The 19,913-nt window shown below is 43.8% G+C and overlaps 1 protein-coding gene across 2 annotated transcripts in view; it reads left to right on the top strand.

The window, feature by feature from the left end:
- The first annotated feature begins 304 nt into the window (after positions 1 to 304).
- Positions 305 to 19,913, top strand: part of POLA1 (DNA polymerase alpha 1, catalytic subunit) — a 333,405-nt gene continuing 313,796 nt past the window's right edge. The window contains exons 1-7 of one of the 2 annotated variants that reach the window (XM_066249441.1): positions 305 to 367; positions 7,948 to 8,072; positions 10,893 to 10,989; positions 12,061 to 12,141; positions 17,074 to 17,189; positions 17,821 to 17,883; positions 19,832 to 19,913. The exon at positions 19,832 to 19,913 is cut by the window's right edge and continues 11 nt beyond it. In XM_066249441.1, coding sequence (XP_066105538.1) covers positions 343 to 367; positions 7,948 to 8,072; positions 10,893 to 10,989; positions 12,061 to 12,141; positions 17,074 to 17,189; positions 17,821 to 17,883; positions 19,832 to 19,913 — 589 coding nt within the window. In that variant the 5' untranslated portion in view covers positions 305 to 342. Of the gene's footprint in view, positions 368 to 7,947; positions 8,073 to 10,892; positions 10,990 to 12,060; positions 12,142 to 17,070; positions 17,190 to 17,820; positions 17,884 to 19,831 lie in introns of both variants that reach the window. The other variant, XM_066249440.1, reaches the window with a different exon arrangement.

Genomic DNA, 19,913 nt, shown 5'->3' with positions numbered 1-19,913 from the left:
CACCCATATCTTTTCCTATCAGTATGGGTGCGCCTGCGCAGGGAGCCTCCCGGCGGCTCCTTTCCAGCGCCCGACCGCTTGATTTTCCAGCTCTCCTCGGGCTCGGCTCCTCTCGAGCTTTCTCCCCTCAGGGGTCAATTACAGGTTCCCCAAACGCGCGCCCGCGGGAAGACCTGGGGCGGGGCACGGCGCGGCGCGGCGCGGCGCTGCGCTGCGCGTCAGTGGCCTTCCGGGCGGAAGTCCGCAGCCTCCGGGCCGCTGATTGGCTTTCGGGCTGGCGCCTGTCTCTGCCCCCGCTCCAGTTTCGGGCTAGTTGGCGCGGAATCGAGAGACTCTGGGACTATGGCGCCGGTGCACGGTGACGACTGTGAGCTGGGGCCACGCGGGGACCCGGGTTGGGAGTGTGGGGTCTGTGGCATGACTGTGGGTGGTGGAGGCTTGAGGGGGTGGGTCTCCGTTTTATTTTTCCTTAGGGGGCGGGCGCCCGGGTTGCCTTGCGTGTCTGTTGGGGCGCGGACCTTGGTCGTCCAGGGCTGGGACGTATCTGGGCGGAGGACGGGGCTTCCCTGCAGGGCTTTTTGTTTGGGAGGCCGCCTCACCTCAGTCCCTGCGGGTCTCCCCACTAACCTGCCTTTGCCTGTTTTTTCCTTTGCTGAGTCGTGTCCCACGTGCTGGGCACACCTTTTCTTAAGAATGACCCCCAGCGGGCACAGTTTTGAGCGGAAATATTTCACTACTGCCACCCCAAGTATGCGCCCGAGGGCTAGGTTGTGCCAACTCCTTAATAGAAACTTTCAGGAAAATTGTTATACATTTTAACTAAAGCACGAAAGAAGGCTTTAACTGCTGTCACCAGAAGACACAGATGCATTTTATCTTTTTAGGTACTGGGTTTCTACTTTATGCGTTAACAAGTTTTCTTTTAGATTCTATGGAAAGTTCTTCAAGTATTGCATAGAAATAGTGTTCACAAGCTAGTCATCTCTGATGAAGCTTGAAAAAAAAAGTATCAATCAGTTCAGCAGCATTTCAGATGCCCTGTATCTCGCCGTTTTCAGTGGTAATCTTTTATTACCAAAAATAGAATACAAAAATGCAAATGGCTTTGTCTGATTTCTGATTTTCTGAACAGTGTTCACCTAAAGTGTGACTTCAGTGAACTTCTAGCTTAAAATCAGGTGCTTCACTTTCTTAGCTGCAGCATCGCATCCGTCACTCTATGCATTGCCATTAATGAGAGCTTGCTTCCTGATCAGCTGCCTTTGCATTCAACTGGTTGTGAATCAGAGATTTCAATTTGTTCTTCTAGCCTTTTGTCTTTTAAGGCAATTTATTTTGGAGAGTAGACCATCCTGGATTACAAATGGGGATGGAGGATGTGAGTGCGTGAACTGTCTTTGCAGCTCTACATCAGTGATTTGCCACTAAGCTGTTTCTTCACCCTAAAAACTGTACAACAGCTGTGAACATCAAGAAATCAGTCTTTGGAGGCTACTGTGCAATCTTGAGACCCCTCCTAAGTCATGCTATTGATTAAGTGTGTTGCTGGAGACTTGTGACTGGAATATTTCCTTTAGAGCAGGTGGAAAAGATTGTCACCTTGAAAGACTGTCACAGGCTAGTGTCTGTCTGCTTTGGGGGAGGATGGGGTATTTCAGATGGTAACTTTGAACCAAATACTTAAACTTTTGTAACTGGATTTTTTTCATGCCTATTCTTTTTGGCTCACTTACTACTGAAGCACTGGGGACACAGTCCAAAACGAAAAATCTAAGCCTTCTTTTCCTCCTTAAGTATTAGGTAGGGTAGCTTGACAATGGCAGTGAAAAATGGAAAGGTCTATAACTAGCTGTTATCTATGAAAAGGGATCAGGGAGAATTTAATGATTACATAAAGCATGTACAGTGGCTCATTCATTCATTCAACAAACATTTACTTTGTACCTATTAGGCACAGGCATTCTGCCAGGCTCTGGGGTTACAATGGTAATTTAAGCTGGACATGCTTTTTGTCTTCATGGAGTCGAGGTTGGAAACACCTAATTATACGCAGTGCTGTATTGAGGCTTCCATGAGAAAAAATGCTTTGCTTTATTTTATTTATTTATTTATTTATTTATTTTTTTATAGAGACAGAGAGGGAGTCAGAGAGAGGAATAGACAGGGACAGACAGACAGGAACGGAGAGAGATGAGAAGCATCAATCATCAGTTTTTCATTGTGCGTTGCAACACCTTAGTTGTTCATTGATTGCTTTCTCACATGTGCCTTGACCGCGGGCCTTCAGCAGACCGAGCAACCCCTTGCTGGAGCCAGCGACCTTGGGTTCAAGCTGTTGAGCTTTGCTCAAACCAGATGAGCCCGCACTCAAGCTGGTGACCTCGGGGTCTCGAACCTGGGTCCTCCCGCATCCCAGTCCGATGCTCTATCCACTGCGCCACCTCCTGGTCAGGCGCTTTGCTTTATTTTAGTTTTCTGGACTCTAGCTGTGGTACTGCTAAGTGTTATGATGGAACAGTGAGATAACAGACGTCTTGCTACACAATCATGAAACCAAAATAGGTCATTGGGGAGCCTTTATTAGCTAGCTGTGTGCGCAGACCACATGGAGGCTGAAGCCCTTCAAATCAGTGTGGCCCCGACTGCATTTTGGAGTTAGGTCTTATAGGTGGAATTACACTGATTGAAGAATGGGGAAGGGAGAAAGCATAGCAGTGAAACAATGCAGTGAAACAAGCTTTCTTACAACGTTTATCTATACATCTGCAACCTCGCAAAGCTAGCCCAGGGCCACAGTCTGAGAAACCAGCCTCAAGGTCAGGAATAGAGAGTTTTTTTCAGAAAAAGTAAATTCTGCTAAAAGTCTCTTTGTTTTAAAGAAAGTAAATTTTTGCCAAAAATTATTCATGTTAAAAGCCTTTTTTCCCACACTTCTCTAAGTATGTGTGTGTGTGTCTACCCTGCATCTATACCCACAAACACAAACATTAAATGAGCTTCTCATATATTACAGAGTACAAAGCTAAGTACCTTCATTTAATCCTTAATAATTTCATGAAACAGACGTGATTATCCTCATTTCACAGATGAGGACACCGAGGCTCTGCCTTAGTCTGAGTCCTTAGGTGTAAACTACAGGAACCAACTTTAGCTAATTTTTTTTTTTTACAATTTTATAATTTTATTGACCATTGAAAAATCAAACAACACAACAAAACAAGCTGTTATTTTCCACTTGTGAGGTCTAGCTAATTTAAACAGAAAAGGAATTTATTAGAACGATATTGTTGTGCTCACAGAAACTCCAGGAGGACTGGCAAGTCAGCCTGGGGGCTGCTTAGCCAGGAATAGTGATTAATATTGTGTCACAGAACTTGTCCAGTGAGGAGGTCCTTGCCAACCATGGCCAAGTACAGTACTTGAGGTATAGAGCTTGTTAACGGTGTAGCCTGATGTTACAGCTATAGTTAACATTGCTGGTGCTGTTGCGCCAGGTACTTAATCCTGCAGCTGTTGCTACTTCCAGACTCTTTCCTTAGCCCACCCCCTTTCCTTTCGACACTGGCTTCTGATTTAAAGTCTGAGCAGGTGTTCCTAATTGGTAGCGCTTATTTTATATGCCTGTGCCCTAGCTGCAAGGGTGTCTGTGAAAGAGCATCTTCCTTTTCAGCTTCTGTAGTGGGACACGGCCTCCGTGTCCCCTCAAGACTTCTAAGGGGGAAGTTTCACAGACAGGTTCAGATGCTGGGCAGCTTAAGCAACAGCAAGACGGCTGGCCACTGCGGCTCCGAGAGGTCAGCTGGTGGTTGCATGTTGTCCAAGTGGCGGACCTGGGTTGTGCTGCTCCTCCCTAATCTCCCCTTCCCGCTCTGCTCTGTCTTACCCTCCACACCTGCACTCTCGGTTTCTGAGTGCCCCTTGCATTTTCAGCCCTTTGGCATTTGGCTCAGGCCTTTGCCTCTGCTTGCGCCACTTTTTACGGTGTACTCTGAGAGTGAAATTCTCTTTCTGGGTCTGTGTTGGAAAGTTCTTTCTGTGAAGCCTTCCCTGATTTCCCAGGCAAAATGAACAGCTCTCTCTGTTCTGCGTTTCCTCAGCACCGTGTTCTTCCCTCTTCTATGGCGGCCTGTTTATATGATGGTGGGAATCTCAGGTCTTTTTGCGTTATTTACTTGGCTGTGAGCCCCTTGAGGACAGGCGACTGTCATATTTGTCACTGCAGCCCAAGCTGCGATGTAGAGCGGCACATTGTTGCTCGTGGAGTAAGTCCATTTGAATGAACACTGTAGATTTTGTCAGGTTAATCTAGAGGAGTCAGGAGGGTCCTGAAGGGAGCCCACTGAGGCCCACGCTTCACTCGGAGCGGTCCGGTTCAGTGCTCTCCGGAACTTTCCTGTAGACCTGCTCACGAGTTTTTGAAATCATTTGAGTGACACCAAAGATTCTGTAGCTGTCAGCATTAAGTACCTGCATTCCTTAATTTTTACTTAATGCCTTTCTGAAAATGGATTTAAAAGTCAAATGTGAAAGTCAAACAATAGACTGAGATGTTATAAAGAGACTCCATTTCCAGGAAGCTAGAGGAAATAAGATCTCTAATTATGTTACACTTTTGAGATTTAGTTTCCAATATTCTATTGTCAGCATTTGGTACATGTTCTTGAAATTGCATCTTAGATTAATTTCATTCACAGTAAAAAAGAAATGCTAATTAAATTCACTTAGAAATATGATTTCTTCCTGGATGTTGCCGTGTTCCAGTTTGGACTAGAACTGCCTACTGTTTGTCCATAACCCTTCTCTTATACCACAAAAGCTCTTCCTGGTCCTGACTCTTCTCATTTCCACTGATTCCAGAAGTGACACACATACACAGTTCACGGTATAAGAAAGAGAAAGAGAGAATGAGAATATTGGAAAAGAAGTTAAGTGAAAAGGGGACAAAGGAGAAGGATGGGAGAGATTTTCAAAAGATCAGGGGTGGGGGTGGGGGTGGTGGGGAGAGAGAGAGAGAGAAAGAGAGAGAGAGAGACTGTGTGTGTGTCTGTCTGGGGAAGACAAATGAAAATAGCTTTGATACAGAATCATGGATCTTTCCAGAGCTGTGGTGCTGGGGACGGCAGCCACTAGCACGTGTGGCTGTTTGCATTGTGTTGTAAGGTAACAAAATACACAGCAGATTTTGAAGGGTTTTTTTTTCATTATTAATAGCTAGTATTAAATATGTGAATACAGTTTTCAGTACTTTTCATATTCCACGAGCTCCTTAAACCCTCACAACAACCCTAACAGATCAATAATCTTGTTTTTCTGAGGGTAAAACTGAGGCTCAAAGATAGTAAGTAGCTTGTCTCGCAAATCATATAGGCAGTAAGGAGCCATGCTGCACTTTATATGGTCTGTATGATTCCAAAAGTTGAGCTCTTTAAACAAAGCTGCACTGCCTCATATTTTTTTTTTAATTTTTATTGATTTAAATTTATTGTGTTTACATAGATTCAAGTGTCCCACCGAATACATCCCCCCACCCTCGTGTTCCCCTCAACATCCCCCTTGTCCCCCTCCCCCCAACACCCTCCCCCCTTCCCTCTAGGATTTTGAAGGTTTTATACCAAAAAAAGGGTTGCAAAGTATCTCATTAATATCTTTATATTGATTACATTTTGGAATGATAATATTTTGGATATATATGGTTAAAATACATTTTTAAAAAAATTTTATTTATTGAGTTTAGCGACAGAGGAAGGGGAGGAGAAAGGGTGGAGAGAAAGAGAGAGAGAGAGAGAGAGAGAGAGAGAGGAACATCTATGTCCCTGTGCCTTGACCAGGGATCAAACCAGCAACCTCTGTGTTTCAGGACGATGCTCTAACCCACTGGGCTGTCCGGCCAGGGCCCTAAAATACATTTTTTTAATGAGAAAGACAGAGGGACAGATAGGGACAGACAGGCAGAAAGGGAGAGAGATGAAAAGCATCAATTCTTCATTGCGGCACCTTAGTTGTTCATTGATTGCTTTCTCATACGTGTCTTGACTTGGGGGGGGTGGCGCTCCAGCTGAGCCAGGGACCCCTTGCTCAAGCCAGTGACCTTGAGCTTCAAGCCAGCAACTTTTGGGCTCAAGCCAGCGACCATGGGGTCATGTCTGTGATCCCAAACTCAAGCTAGTGGCCTGCGCTCAAGCTGGCGACCTCAGGGTTTTGAACCTGGGCCCTCAGCATCCCAGGCCGATGCTCCATCCACTGTGCCACCTCCTGGCCAGGCTTAAAATACATTATTAAAATTAAAAAAATAAATTGCTGCTTTTATTTCTGTCAAACTGCTTAATGTTAAGAATTTTGCAGTGGGGTTGGAGCTTTAAGGATGCCTCTGATCAATACTTCTCCTTTTCTGCGCTTATTCCTTTTTATAAAACAATTAGCACCAAATACAATAAAATACTCTTGCGCAGGCATAGCCGGCAGTGCTGCTGAGCCTACACTCTTGGGTGGCAAGCAGCGCCATCTCTCTTGACTTGGTTATTCATCAGCTCGCCGGGGTCGGCAAACTCATTAGGCAACAGAGACAAATATCAACAGTACAACGATTGAAATTTCTTTTGAGAGCCAGATTTTTTAAACTTAAACTATATAGGTAGGTACATTGCTATTAACTTAATTAGGGTACTCCTGAGCTGGCCTTTGCTAAACACTCAAGGGGCCAAAGAGCCACATGTGGCTTGTGAGCTGCGGTTTGCCGACCACTGAGCTAGTGTATGGAAGTCTTAATTCCCTGGATGAAATCTTTTCAGTATGTGTGCGAGGTGGTCAGTTTATAATGATCAACAGCATGAATAATTTAAAGGCTGAATGAGCACTGAAGCCCCCTGGTATTTCAGTAATTTTTGACAAAACATTTTAACCTTAGTAATTTTTTATTCTTGTGCTATGATGTCATACCCACTTAAGCGAGGCTTAGAAATCGGTGAAGGAATCAATAATCTTTTTAGAGTCATCTTAGTTAAATTTTCTCAACTCCCAGTTTATCCTGCCTTTGAAATTCCAGGTACTTTATCTGAACCTCCTCTGTGAGGGCATGCATGACTTCTAAAGACTGTGTTAGAGTTATTGCTTCTTATTTCCCAGGTTAGATTGTGAGATCTCTGAGTATGGGGACCGTATCTTTTTAATTTTTGAGTCTCTCAGAGCACCGAGTACGTTGCAAAGAGCAGGTGCTCCTTAAAGTGTGTCCGATGTTGATTAATAGAATACAACTCTTGGCTCTGGCTAGTTGGCTCAGTGGCTTGTAGATGTCCTGGATTTGACTTCTGGCCAGGGCACACAGGAGGAGCAACCATCTGCTTCTCCACCCCTCCCCTCTTCTCTCTCTCTCCCTCTTTCCCCGCTCCTGCAGCCATGGCTCGATTGGTTCGAGCAAGTTGGCCCAGGGCCCTGAGGATGGCTCCGGTGCTGAAATAGCTCAGTTGCCAAGCCTCCGGTGCTAAAATAGCTCAGTTGCCAAGCAACGGCCCTATATGGGCAGAGCATCCCTGGTAGAGGGCTTTGGGGTGGATCCCAGTTGGGGCACATGCGAGAGTCTGTCACTCTGACTCCCTGCTTCTCACTTAAGAATACCGGGCCCCTCATTTCTAATGGAAAAGTTATGGACCAACAGTTCATCTCCTTTCTCTAGTGTCTCAAGGAGCTATCAGTTGAATTTGGAATTTTTCTCTTTTTGGAGGAAAAAAATAACGGTGCTTCAGTCGTTTCAACTGTGTATCAGAGAAAATTTCTGAAGAGTTAAGGCGCTGCAGCCTCGGCCATGCTGTTTGTGAACTATTTACATTATAAAAAGTATTCATTTGTATAGTACCATAATTGTAGTATTGGCTAGAAGTGTTCCTTTGTTTATGAGGGAAGATGGCTGACCATTTTGTAATATCTCGTGTAAATTTGGCTTTTTCCCCCCAGCTGCGTCAGATTTAGGGAGTTTTGTAGCTTCTCGGGCCCGGCGAGAAAAGAAATCAAAGAAAGGGCGCCAGGAAGCTCTGGAAAAACTGAAAAATGCTAAAGCTGGAAAGAAGTGTAAATATGAAGTAAGTGACCATTTTTGTTGTTTTTCCTCCTGTGCCTCATCTAATTCATAGCCTGTAGGTAGTCTTTTGTCACCTTTGCACTGTTCCAACTTGTTGTAACACACAGTAATTCCTTGATTGAGCCATACAGTGTATACATTTCCCTATTAAGCACACTGTGTCCCTGCTAAGTCCCACGGCTTTGCTGGGGGACCTTAGAAATGCTTGCACTTTACTCTTAAGGTACTGAGCAGTCTAGCGAAGCATTACTTATCCTTGGAGAGAGTTGTTTTTCCTAGTTTCATTTGCAAGGGGCGTGGCGGTGGGGACTGGTACCTTACTTCTGCTCTGCCCTGGTGTGGGATCGAATGTCACGCCATTGTGGCTGTTTGCCTGTGCCCTCTGTTTGTGGCCTGCAGGTAAAAACGGAGCAGCTACTGTCTGCTCAGCATTGTATAGCTTCCCCTTCAACACATCCCGAGTATCTTAACTTCAGGGTCAGAAAGTGACTAAGTAATACTAGCAAAGGACGACTAGTACACTTTTTTGCTAACACTATTCTAATTGCTTTTACAAATATGTTCGTTTGCTTAATCATTCCAGCAACCATATAAAGTTAGCTACTATGATTAACAGCATTTTGGAGCCGAGATATCTGAGAGCCTTAATTCAAACCCAGGCTTCAGAATAGGCATGTTTAACCACGGCCCGTGCTGTGTCGTGCAGTTAAACAAGCAGAGGAGGATTTTTGTCTTTTGGCATCATCCACTCAAGTCAAGTGAGTCAGCCAGATCATAAAGGGCTGTTAAAAGGATGGCAGTAAAGCAGAGTGAAGCGTTTTTACCTGGGCACGCCTCTAAAGGAGTTCTATGGGGCATTTCAGATCTCGGCGCAATGTGACTGGTTTCCCTTTAATCACTGGTGTTCATTGCGTGGCTCTAAGAGTTCATGCTGAGCAGTAGCAGTGATTTTAGAGATAAAGTCAAAATGACTTGTTGCTCAGAATGATTTTTAAGATTAGTTTTCTGGTAGTTTTTTTTTTTTTTTTCCATTTTTCCGAAGCTGGAAACGGGGAGGCAGTCAGACAGACTCCCGCATGCGCCCAACCGGGATCCACCCGGCATGCCCACCAGGGGGCGATGCTTTGTCCCTCTGGGGCATCGCTCTGTTAGGTCCAGAGCCACTCTAGCGCCTGAGGCAGAGGCTACAGAGCCATCCCCAGCGCCCGGGCCATCTTTGCTCCAATGGAGCCTTGGCTGCGGGAGGGGAAGAGAGAGACAGAGAGGAAGGAGAGGGGGAGGGGTGGAGAAGCAGATGGGCGCCTCTCCTGTGTGCCCTGGTGTGGAATTGAACCCGGGACTCCTGCATGCTGGGCCGACGCTCTACCGCTGAGCCAACTGGCCAGGTAGTTTTTTGATAGTATATAAGTGAGTTGCTTACATACGAGGCAAGGTATGCCTCATAGACTTCAACCAACAACAATTATATTGCCACCCCTGCAAAAAAACTGGTCAGTACAGTAATATCATACTAATTGGACTGGTTTGTGTTTGGGTTGTCAGAAACTGAATTTGGTAGGGCAGACAGTGTGTATTATCAAATGGTGGAAGGCCAGATCAGTATTTGCCAGTGACCCCTGTAGAATAGATTAAATGGGTGAAAACAAAGCCTAGTCCTGGGACTATTTTTTTTTTTTAATAATCCAGTGCATCTTATTTATTTATTTATTTATTTATTTATTTTTACAGGGACAGAGAGAGTCAGAGAGAGGGATAGATAGGGACAGACAGACAGGAACGGAGAGAGATGAGAAACATCAATCATCAGTTTTTCGTTGGGACTCCTTAGTTGTTCATTGATTGCTTTCTCATATGTGCCTTGACCGTGGGCCTTCAGCAGACCGAGTAACCCCTTGCTCGAGCCAGCGACCTTGGGTCCAAGCTGGTGAACTTTTTTTTTTTGGCTCAAGCCAGATGAGCCTGCGCTCAAGCTGGCGACCTCAGGGTCTCGAACCTGGGTCCTTCCGCATCCCAGTCCAACGCTCTATTCACTGTGCCACCACCTGGTCAGGCTAGTCCTGGAACTATTATAAGCCTCGTAGGGGTGGCAGAAATCCAGTCAGCTCTGCCTCTTGTGCTCTCAAAGCTCGATGTCCGGGTGTTCTTTCCTAGGGCCTTAGATCCTCAGGTGGAGTTAGTGGTTTGTGGCTGCCGGTAGTTCAGTGTGTCTCTGCAGTCAACCTTCTCTACCTGAGAAGGGTAGTGGATCAGTAGTAATTCAAATAGGGATCACTCAGAAACCATTTCTAGTGTGTCTGTGGAATACAGAGTGTGCTTTGCTAACTTTTGGAGGGGGGAAGAGGGTGAGATTTTTCCTTTTGCATTATATTTGGTTGGTTGAACAGTTACTAAAGTTATCGTCTATTCACAGGGCAGCATCGGCTAGTGGGACGGGAGGTGACATGCCGTACAGGTTTGCGAAGTGCAGGAGGAACCAGTCTAGAAGTTATAAGTGAATAATCCCCAAAGCAGCTAACGAAGAATTGGCTATAATTCAGTTTGTTTTTTATGAAGTAGATGAGTAATTGATGGTGTGACAAGTGTATTATGCTAATGGAATCATTTAATATCTTATGCTCACACCCACCTACAAGGAATACTAAGCTAATTGATGTCTATTTAAGGAAAACCCTGCAGTGGTGTTGAATGTCAGAACTCATGATTTGGTTGCCGCTACTCCTTCGGGCTGCCATTCCACTTTCAATTTTGACAATTTTTTTTCATCAGAATTGTTTAACACTGTCACTCCGTTTGAAGCTTTCTCAAATTTGTATAATGGCAGGTCGAAGACCTAACGAGTGTTTATGAAGAAGTTGATGAAGAACAGTATTCGAAGCTGGTCCAGGCACGCCAGGATGATGACTGGATTGTGGATGACGGTATGTGGGAAGCAGTCACCTGCCAGGCACTTGTCTTAGTGGCGTTTTGCTTCTTTGCAGGGGCAGATGGAAAGCTCTGTGAAGATCATACCTTTGGTTTGGATTTTCCTCAAATACAGTGTTTGAGGGCATGGAAGCAGAATGGTAGAAAGTTTAGGGCATTTTGGAGAACCCAGGCCCATTCCTCAGCATAGAATATAAATCCTCCAGGAGATGGCTGTGTAGAAACTGGGAGGAGCCACGTTCTTGTGCAGTATCCCATGATGTGGGGTAAGGCAACTAGCTCACAGAATGTCTGTGAGGACTACACGAGGCTGTATGTGTAAGGACTGCTGTGGACAGTGGAAAGCACCACGCAGAGGGTGGTCCACGCATCCTTAACGGCCCTGTGGTCAGCTCGAGGTTCTTGCTGGTATGATGTGACCTCCTGGGCTGGTGAATGCTGACCACAGGGAGGAGATGTCGACTGCACCTGTGACTGACTGTTTATGTTTCTTCTTCTGTAATGGGACTCAGCTATAGTGCCAGTGTCCCCTCATAGACTGAGGTGCTTTTCTGGGCTTGTAATCTTCATTCTTTTGTGTTTTATTCTTCGGGTAGAGTAAAAACTACTATACAGTACGCTGTGTGGCAGACTTTGATCCTGTGGGCTGAATCATGTCCATAGCGGACCTAGGTCGATACGGGCGTACATAGAGAGATTGCGGGTCTGGCTTCAGACCATGACAGTGAAGTGAGTATCGCAGTAAATGAGTTGCAATCCTTTTGCTGCTGAAAGGTCTTGTCTCCAGTTGTAAAAGGTGCAGCAGCGGTGAAGCACAGGGAAGCAAAGCACAACGAAGGATATCTGGTGTAGATCCTTTGGTTTTGATTCAGAAACCGTGGGGATGCTGTGTTTTGTCTCACACCTGTTTAAACAGGATTCTGCTGCACTTACAAACGGCACAGGCCAGGAGAGCGTCTGAGTCGGTATAAAAGGTTTTGGGGGTGGTGTTTTTGGTTTGGTCATGGCTAAAATATTATTGATCACTTTTAGAAACTTGATCCTAATATTACACTTTGTTCCTGCAGATGGTACTGGCTATGTGGAGGATGGCCGAGAGATTTTTGATGATGACCTTGAAGACGATGCCCTGGACTCCCATGAAATAGGTACCTACATTTTGTTTCCAGAGTGTGCCATTTTGTGATTTAAAGAACTGTTTAAACTTTGAAATGACTTGATGCTTTGATACTGTTTCTTTAAGGGAAGGGAACCCACTATAGCTGTTTTTAGATATAGGAAATGTTCTACTAATTGAGAGGAACATAGTAAAAAATTAAATGTAAAAAGCAAAAACACCACCAGGAAATGAAGTTTGATGTCTCCTTTGGCCAAAGAGTTTGGTCTTTTACTTTTTTTGGAATTTTTAGTCTTGGGATTATTTTAGACTCACAGATTTTGATAAGTGATGTGTTTTAATTCCTGCTGAAGGGATGTACTTATAATTTTAGCTTTTTGCTAATAGTACAATACCAAAATAAAGTTTAGAGCTTAGAGTAATCAACTTGCTTTGCTTAATTGATATTTAATATAACAGTGAATGAATGAAGCAGATTTTCTTAGCTATACAATCATTGGCAACCTTTTTTTTGTTTATTTTTATTTTGGGCAAACAAGCCTGATTTAGTTCCCATCAGATGAGAAGGAAACATTGTTTTTTGGTTTAGTTTGTTTATCAGCAAAAATGGCTCAGTCACAGCTGATTTATTTTAAACAGCTTTATTGAGATATAATTCCCATGCTGTACAGTTCACCTATTTAGAGTGTACACACATGACTGGTGTTTAGTATACTCACGGAGTTGTGGAGCCTTCCCCACAGTTTCCCATTTTCATTACCGCGGGAGGAGATCATGCCTGTTATTATGTAGCCCTTGAGCTAAGACTGGTTTTTACATTTTTAAAGAATGTTTTAAGAAAAAAGAATGAAAGATGCAAAGAAGAATGTGCAACAGCACAAGAGGGCCATTATGTGGTTGCAAAGTCTTAATTTCTATGCTGTCTTGCCCTTTTTAGAAAGTGTGGACCTTGATTTGTAGATTAACATTGTGCAACATTAGTTTACTTTCTCCCTCTTTCCTGTTCCCGACCACATGCAGAGACTGTATTTTTGATCAGTTTACTGGAAGTAAGTTGTAGACATCATGACACTTCAGCTGTACACGCTTCAGCAGTGATCTAGGGACGAGGACACTTGACTACTTAGCCACAATACCTTTTTCATAATATTATATGATATATTGTCCATACTAATATGTCCCCATTTAGGCCAGTAACATCTTTTATGACATTTTTTTCTTCCTTTTTATTGAATTTATTGGAGTGACGTTAATTAATAAAGTATATAGGTTTCAGGTGCATAGTTCTATATTACATTTATCTATATACATGTATCCCTTTTTCTACCTACTTCCACCCAGTGCTTTCAGCATCCATTGATGATCTTTTTTTTAAAAATTATCATTTCAAACTCATGGATTTAAATAAAACTGTTACAGTTCAATATCCGTTATCATCATGTTTTTTGATGTTTAATTTATCCCAAATTTGGCAGTGGGATCCCCCTTGAGCTGGCTCCTGGATCATCCTTTTGACCTGGCCCCATCGTTCTTGGGACATTTCTTTGCTTTCTGGTGAATAAGATGTTTCACATTCTCCTAGTGTCATTCCTGTCTCGGGCCTGGCATTGCCCATTTCCCCCAAGAATCATGGTTCTTCAGTGGAGAATGGTGTGGAGATCTGGGAGATGGATGTACTCATTGCTACTGGGGTATAATGCTTTCTAGGCCCTTTTAGTGAACAGAACTAGAAAATTTTTTATCTACGTATGTCTTGAGTTCATACTGATACATTCGAGTGGTATGTAAGACACACAGGGTTCTTCTTCATCCTTTCCAATTCTCTGTGTCTGCCTTCACGCTCTGTGAAAGCCCTTGTCTTCTAAAATGCATACAAAATAGTACTGGAAAATTTCGAATCACTAAACCAGTACCTACTAAAAACTTTTTCAAATAAAGTTTATAATTTCTTTGCAGTTTTATTTGTTCTTGGCATATGTCCTACTAAGTTTGTATAGTCAGAGAATTGTGTCCAGAAGGTGTATGAAGTAAATTTTTTTGTGTGTGTGTGCTATATTAGTTTACTATACAGATTCTTTTTTGTTTGTTAGTTTATTTTGTTCATTAGATTCCACATATGAGTGAGATCGTATGGTACACGGGTTCATTTTGGTTGTATTCAAATTTTGGTTTAACAAAATATCCTTTTGTTTATAATTTTATTTCTTGAATATTGTAAAATCCTTTAATTTAAAAATCAAAGTGATATCAACAGAATAAGTTAAGGTCTTAACTCTCATTCCTATGCTTTCTACTTTTTCTCTATCTCCACAGGTAACCAACTCTTTTAAGTGTTTGATTATCCTTCCTGTGTTTTCCATTTACAGAAAATAAGAATGCATGTTTTCTAATGTGCTATGTTACTTATTTGTTTATTCATGACTTCAGTTAGACTATGTGGACTGTCTTCCTGGTTCCTGCCAACCTGTGTAACTCGACACACTGGTGCCGTTTGGTAGCAGTGTGGCCTTTCGTGCGCATTCCTAGTTCTGGTGCATCCGTGTGAAGAGAACGAAATGAAATGAGCCCGTGTGCTGTTTCATCTCCCCGAGCTGATGAGGCCTGTGTTTGAATGCTGGCTGTGTTGTTCATTGTGTCACCTTGAATGAGTCCCATCACCTCTCAGGACATTAGTTTTGTCAGCTGTAAATTAGGAGGTTGGACTGGACAGGGAATATTTTTCTTATTTGATGTCGATATAGCTGCATAGTATTCCACTGTATGAATGTGCCATAGCTAATTCAAATGGATTTCTTGAATGGACATTTAGATTTTCAAAAATTTGTTATTAGAAAGAATACCACATTGGATAACTCTGTACCAGTGGTGTTTTCCTCAGGGAAAATTCCTAGAAGTGGAGTTGCTGGCTCAGGGAGTAAATACGCATGAAGTTTAATGAGATACTGCCAAATTCTTCTCCATAGGAGGCGTCCCATTTTACACTCCCATTAACATGATTAGACCCCATGGCCTCACCAACAGAGGATGCTGTCAAGCTTTTGATTTTTGCCACTCTGCTATGTGAGAAATGACATCTCATTGTGGTTTTCATTTGCATTTCTTTTACACATGAAGTTGGGCATCTTTTCATAAAACTTAATAGCTGTTTATATAGACAGGTAGACCTCAGAGGCATTGTGGGTTTGGTTCTAGAGCACTGCCGTAAAGCCAGTCGTCATCTTTATACTGGTGGACGGGCTTGCCTTCAGTTTGTAAACAATGCAGCATCTGTTAGGCGCTGTAGAGTGAAGTATGCCTGTATCTCTTTGTGAACCATATGCTTGTGTTTATTACCCCCATTCCTTTTGGGGTTTGGGGCTTTTACTAATTTTTTTTTTGATAATGGTAGGGACAGAGACAAGAACATTAAACTGCTTCTGAATGTACTCTGACTGGGGAATGGGGCTTTTATTTGTAATATCAGGGAAATTGGTCCTTTTTCTATGACACATTGTAAAATTTTCTCCTGTTTTGTCTTTAAACTTGTTTCTGATGTAATTGAATTTATTAATTTTCTTTTTTTGGCAAATAAGAATGCAAATAGATATTGAATCATAGTTAGACTTTTCCCACACCTGGGTTAGAAAGGATTTGTCTTTTTTATTAAAGCACTTGATTAGTTTGATTTTTAAAATTTTGATCTGATCTGTGATGTTTTTTTTTTTAACATTTTTAAAAACTTTTTATTTATTAATTTTTTTACAGAGACAGAGAGTGAGTCAGAGAGAAGGATAGGCAGGGACAGACAGATAGGAACAGAGGAGAGATGAGAAGCATCAATCATTAGTTTTTCATTGCATGTTGCAACACCTTAGTTGTTCACTGATTGCTTTCTCATATGTGCCTTGACCGCGGGCCTTCAGCAGACCAAGTAACCCCTTGCTGGAGCCAGCGACCTTGGGTTCAAGCTGGTGGGCTTTTCCTCAAACCAGATGAGCCCGCACTCAAGCTGGCGACCTTGGGATCTCGAACCTGGGTCCTCTGCATCCCAGTCCGACGCTGTATCCATTGCGCCACCACCTGGTCAGGCTGTGATCTGTTTATTTATACTGGTTACTTTCTTTACAAATGGGTAGCCAGCACTACTTATTAAGAAATCCATCTTGTCCCCAGTGATAGGAGATGCCATATTTATTATATGCTAAGTTTTGATAAGTAATTGGGTCTTTTTCTGGGCTCCATTTTCTGTTTCACCTGATCTGTGGATCTGTATCTACTACCAGACTATGGTAACTATTTGTTCAAGGTTTTTTTGAGGTAGGTACTGCTTGGGGATGAATCAGAAAGCGAGAGTGAGATTGACAGTGTGAGGGTTCCTAGGTAATTTACATACCCATGGTCATAAGAAAAAACATGCACAGCTTGTTTTTACTGTGCAAATATCTCTGTTGTTTAGCGTTGCTATTACCTATTGCCTGTGTCTAGTTGCTGATCTTCATAAAATGAAAATTAGGATGCTACAGTATCCTAACTGGTAACTCGGTGTTTTCCCAGTTTAGACTCCTTTCAGATTCAGAGTAGCACTAAAAAGGTGGTGTCATAAGGGCTGCTAGGCGAGTCCCTGCTTCCAGATGAACTTGATCTTATTTCTATAGGGAAAACAGAACCTCCCCCCACTTTTAAAAAGCTTTTTATTCACACTAACAATAGCAATTAAACAGTCACACTTAATAACTCATCCAGATATTTTACTGGTAATTTCATCAGTTTTTACAATAATGTTCAGCCTAAGTTTTCCTGAATTAAGCTCATTTTCAAAGCTTCTTCTCTGTATACCTTGCATAAAATTTCATATTTTTGTGTTTTCAATTCTTCAACATTTTTCTTGTCAAATTCTCACATTCAGAGAGCAGGTGACTGGGCTTGTACTTTCTCATTTTGATTTTTGCCAGTGCATGTTTCTAAATAATGTCTGTTCCAGCAGGAAAAGACAATAAAGCACACAACAAAGGGAAGAAGAACGTGAAGCGGGCCGCGGTGACCAAACCAAACAACATCAAGTCAATGTTCATTGCTAGTGCGGGGAAGAAAACTGTCGATGTGAGTTTTGTGTTTTTCTTATATTTTGTCTTTTCCCTTATGAAAAGAATTTAATATTTGATTATGTAGACAATAGGTGCTCACTATATTTGAGTCCCAGTTTCAAGCACTAAGTTGAATGTAGATTTCTAGGTAAGGTTAGGCACCTAAGTGGTTGGAACTTGGAGGTTGAAAAGAAAATGGAATCAAGAAGCTGAACTGACTGTTTATTTCAGTGATTCACAGTAGGGTTATGGAATGAAGATAGGAATGGCAGTGATTTTCAACCTTTGTTTCTCACGCACTCATAAACTAATTACTAAAGAAAAAGGGGCCCTGACCTCTTCTCCCTTAGTAACTAATTTATTTGTGCCATGAGATGAAAATGGTTGTATTTAGTCAGGGGCACTGACCTTAGTAATTAGTGTGTGTTTGTGTCATGGAAAAAAAAGGTTAAAAATCACTGGAATGGAGGATAGAGTGCTAGGCTTGGAAGTTAGTTTACGCAGGATGTTGTTACTACCTGTGACTAGTAGATGAGCACTCAGAGTGAGCACCGAAGAGGCTCGATTCCTCCTTTCATAGACAAGTGGTCTGGGGGAAAATGGAAAGTGCAGGGCTGTCTCATTCTACCTTCCTTTATAACTTCCAGAAAGCTGTAGACTTGTCTAAAGATGATCTGCTAGGTGACATTCTGCAAGATCTGACCACTGAGGTAAGTGAATCTCTGGGAGTTGTTAAATATGCAGGGGAGATAGGCTAAAGAAACAGTTCAGTAATTATACAAAACAGACTATTGTCAGAATTTTAAAAAATGCTATGACACCACCACTGTCGCCACCACCACCATCGCCATCACCACCACCACAATCACCATCACTATCACCACCATCACCACCACCACAATTACTGCTACCACCATCACCACCACCACCACAATTACGGCCACCACCACAATTACGGCCACCACCACCACCACCACTATCACCATCACTACCGTCACCACCACCACCACCATCATAACCACCATCACCACCGCCACCACCTCCACCATCACCATCAGCACCACCACCATTACCATCAGCACCACCACCATCAGCACCATCACCATCACCACCATCAGCACCACCACCACCATCACCATCACCATCACCACCACTACCATCACCATCGCCACTACCACCACCATCACCATCAGCACCACCACCATTACCATCAGCATCACCACCACCATCACCATCACCATCACCACCACTACCATCACCATCGCCACTACCACCACCATCACCATCAGCACCACCACCATTACCATCAGCACCACCATCACCACCACCATCACCATCAGCACCATCATCACCACCACCACCATCACCACTACCACCGTCGCCATCGCAACCACCACAACCACCACCACCGCCACAATTACCGCCACCACCACCATCACCGCCACCACCACTACCATCATCACCACCACCGCAACCGCTACCATTACCGCCACCACCATTGCCTCCACCGCCTCCACTGCCACCACCACAACTGCCACCACCGCCACTGCCACCATTACCACCACCGCCGCCACTAGCACCACCACCGCCACCGCCATCATCACCACCATCGCCTCCACCGCCTCCACTGCCACCACCGCAACTGCCACCACCGCCGCCACTACCACCACCACCACCACCGCCACCATCACCACCACCATCACCATCACGACCATCTTCACCACCACCACCGCCACCATCACCACCACCACCACCACCACCACCACCACCACCATCACCACCGCCACTATCACCATCACCACCACCGCCGCCATCATCACCACCATCACCACCATCACCACCACCACCATCACCACCACCACCACCACCACCACCACCATCACCACCGCCACTATCACCATCACCACCACCGCCGCCATCACCACCACCACCATCATCACCAACGACAATGAAGTATTATCCCAAAAACCAAAAATCAGCAACCCTTCAGAGTGTTCTCTTCTGAGCATTTTAGGTGAGGTTGGTCTGCAGCTGATCCGCCTCTGTGGTTGTATAGGCTGAACCATGTGGGCCGTGCTGGGGGCAGCAGTAATGCACACACGAGGCAGCTCTGGGAGTGCGCTCAGTTGCTGTAGTATATGTTCCCAAAGTAGATTGAAGCCTGTCGGTCTGTCCAGTCAGGCATGAGATCCTTGTCTGGAATTGCAAGTGGCAGTGCAGGAGAAGTCAGTGAGCTGTCCCTGATAGAACTCAGGCTCAGCTGTACTGGGAATGTGCTGATTCACGTGCAAACTTCCCTCTCATTTAGAAGTGTGCATCTTTCTAAATGACCCTTGATTGAAGTGCCTTACTCCAACACCGTGTAGTTCTAGCTTGACAGTTTTTAAAATATGATATTCTGGAAGGGTAAGGGAAAGGTATGTTAAGTTTTGAAAAGAGAAAATTGATCAGGGCTGGATTCAATATCTATTCTGGTTGTCGAGTGAGTCGATGGTTTTGTTGCTATAGTAACCGCAGTGCATGAACATAGACGGGGGGGGGGGCAGAGACGGGAAAAATGCTTTGCTCATTGGGCTTCAGCGGGGGAAGAAATGTACTTTTTTTGTCTTGTGGCAAACCAAGCATGGCAGTGCACGTCTGTCTGCCCCCTCCTTTTAGGCACCTCAGGTAACTCCAGCACCTGTACTGATTCCAAAGAAGAAAAGATCTATTGGAGCTTCCCTGAACCCTTTCTCTGTGC

Source organism: Saccopteryx bilineata, chromosome X, assembly GCF_036850765.1.
Source record: "Saccopteryx bilineata isolate mSacBil1 chromosome X, mSacBil1_pri_phased_curated, whole genome shotgun sequence".
Classification (NCBI taxonomy): domain Eukaryota; kingdom Metazoa; phylum Chordata; class Mammalia; order Chiroptera; family Emballonuridae; genus Saccopteryx; species Saccopteryx bilineata.
Note: the sequence above shows the minus strand (reverse complement) of the source record. Positions and strands in the feature narration are given on the sequence as shown.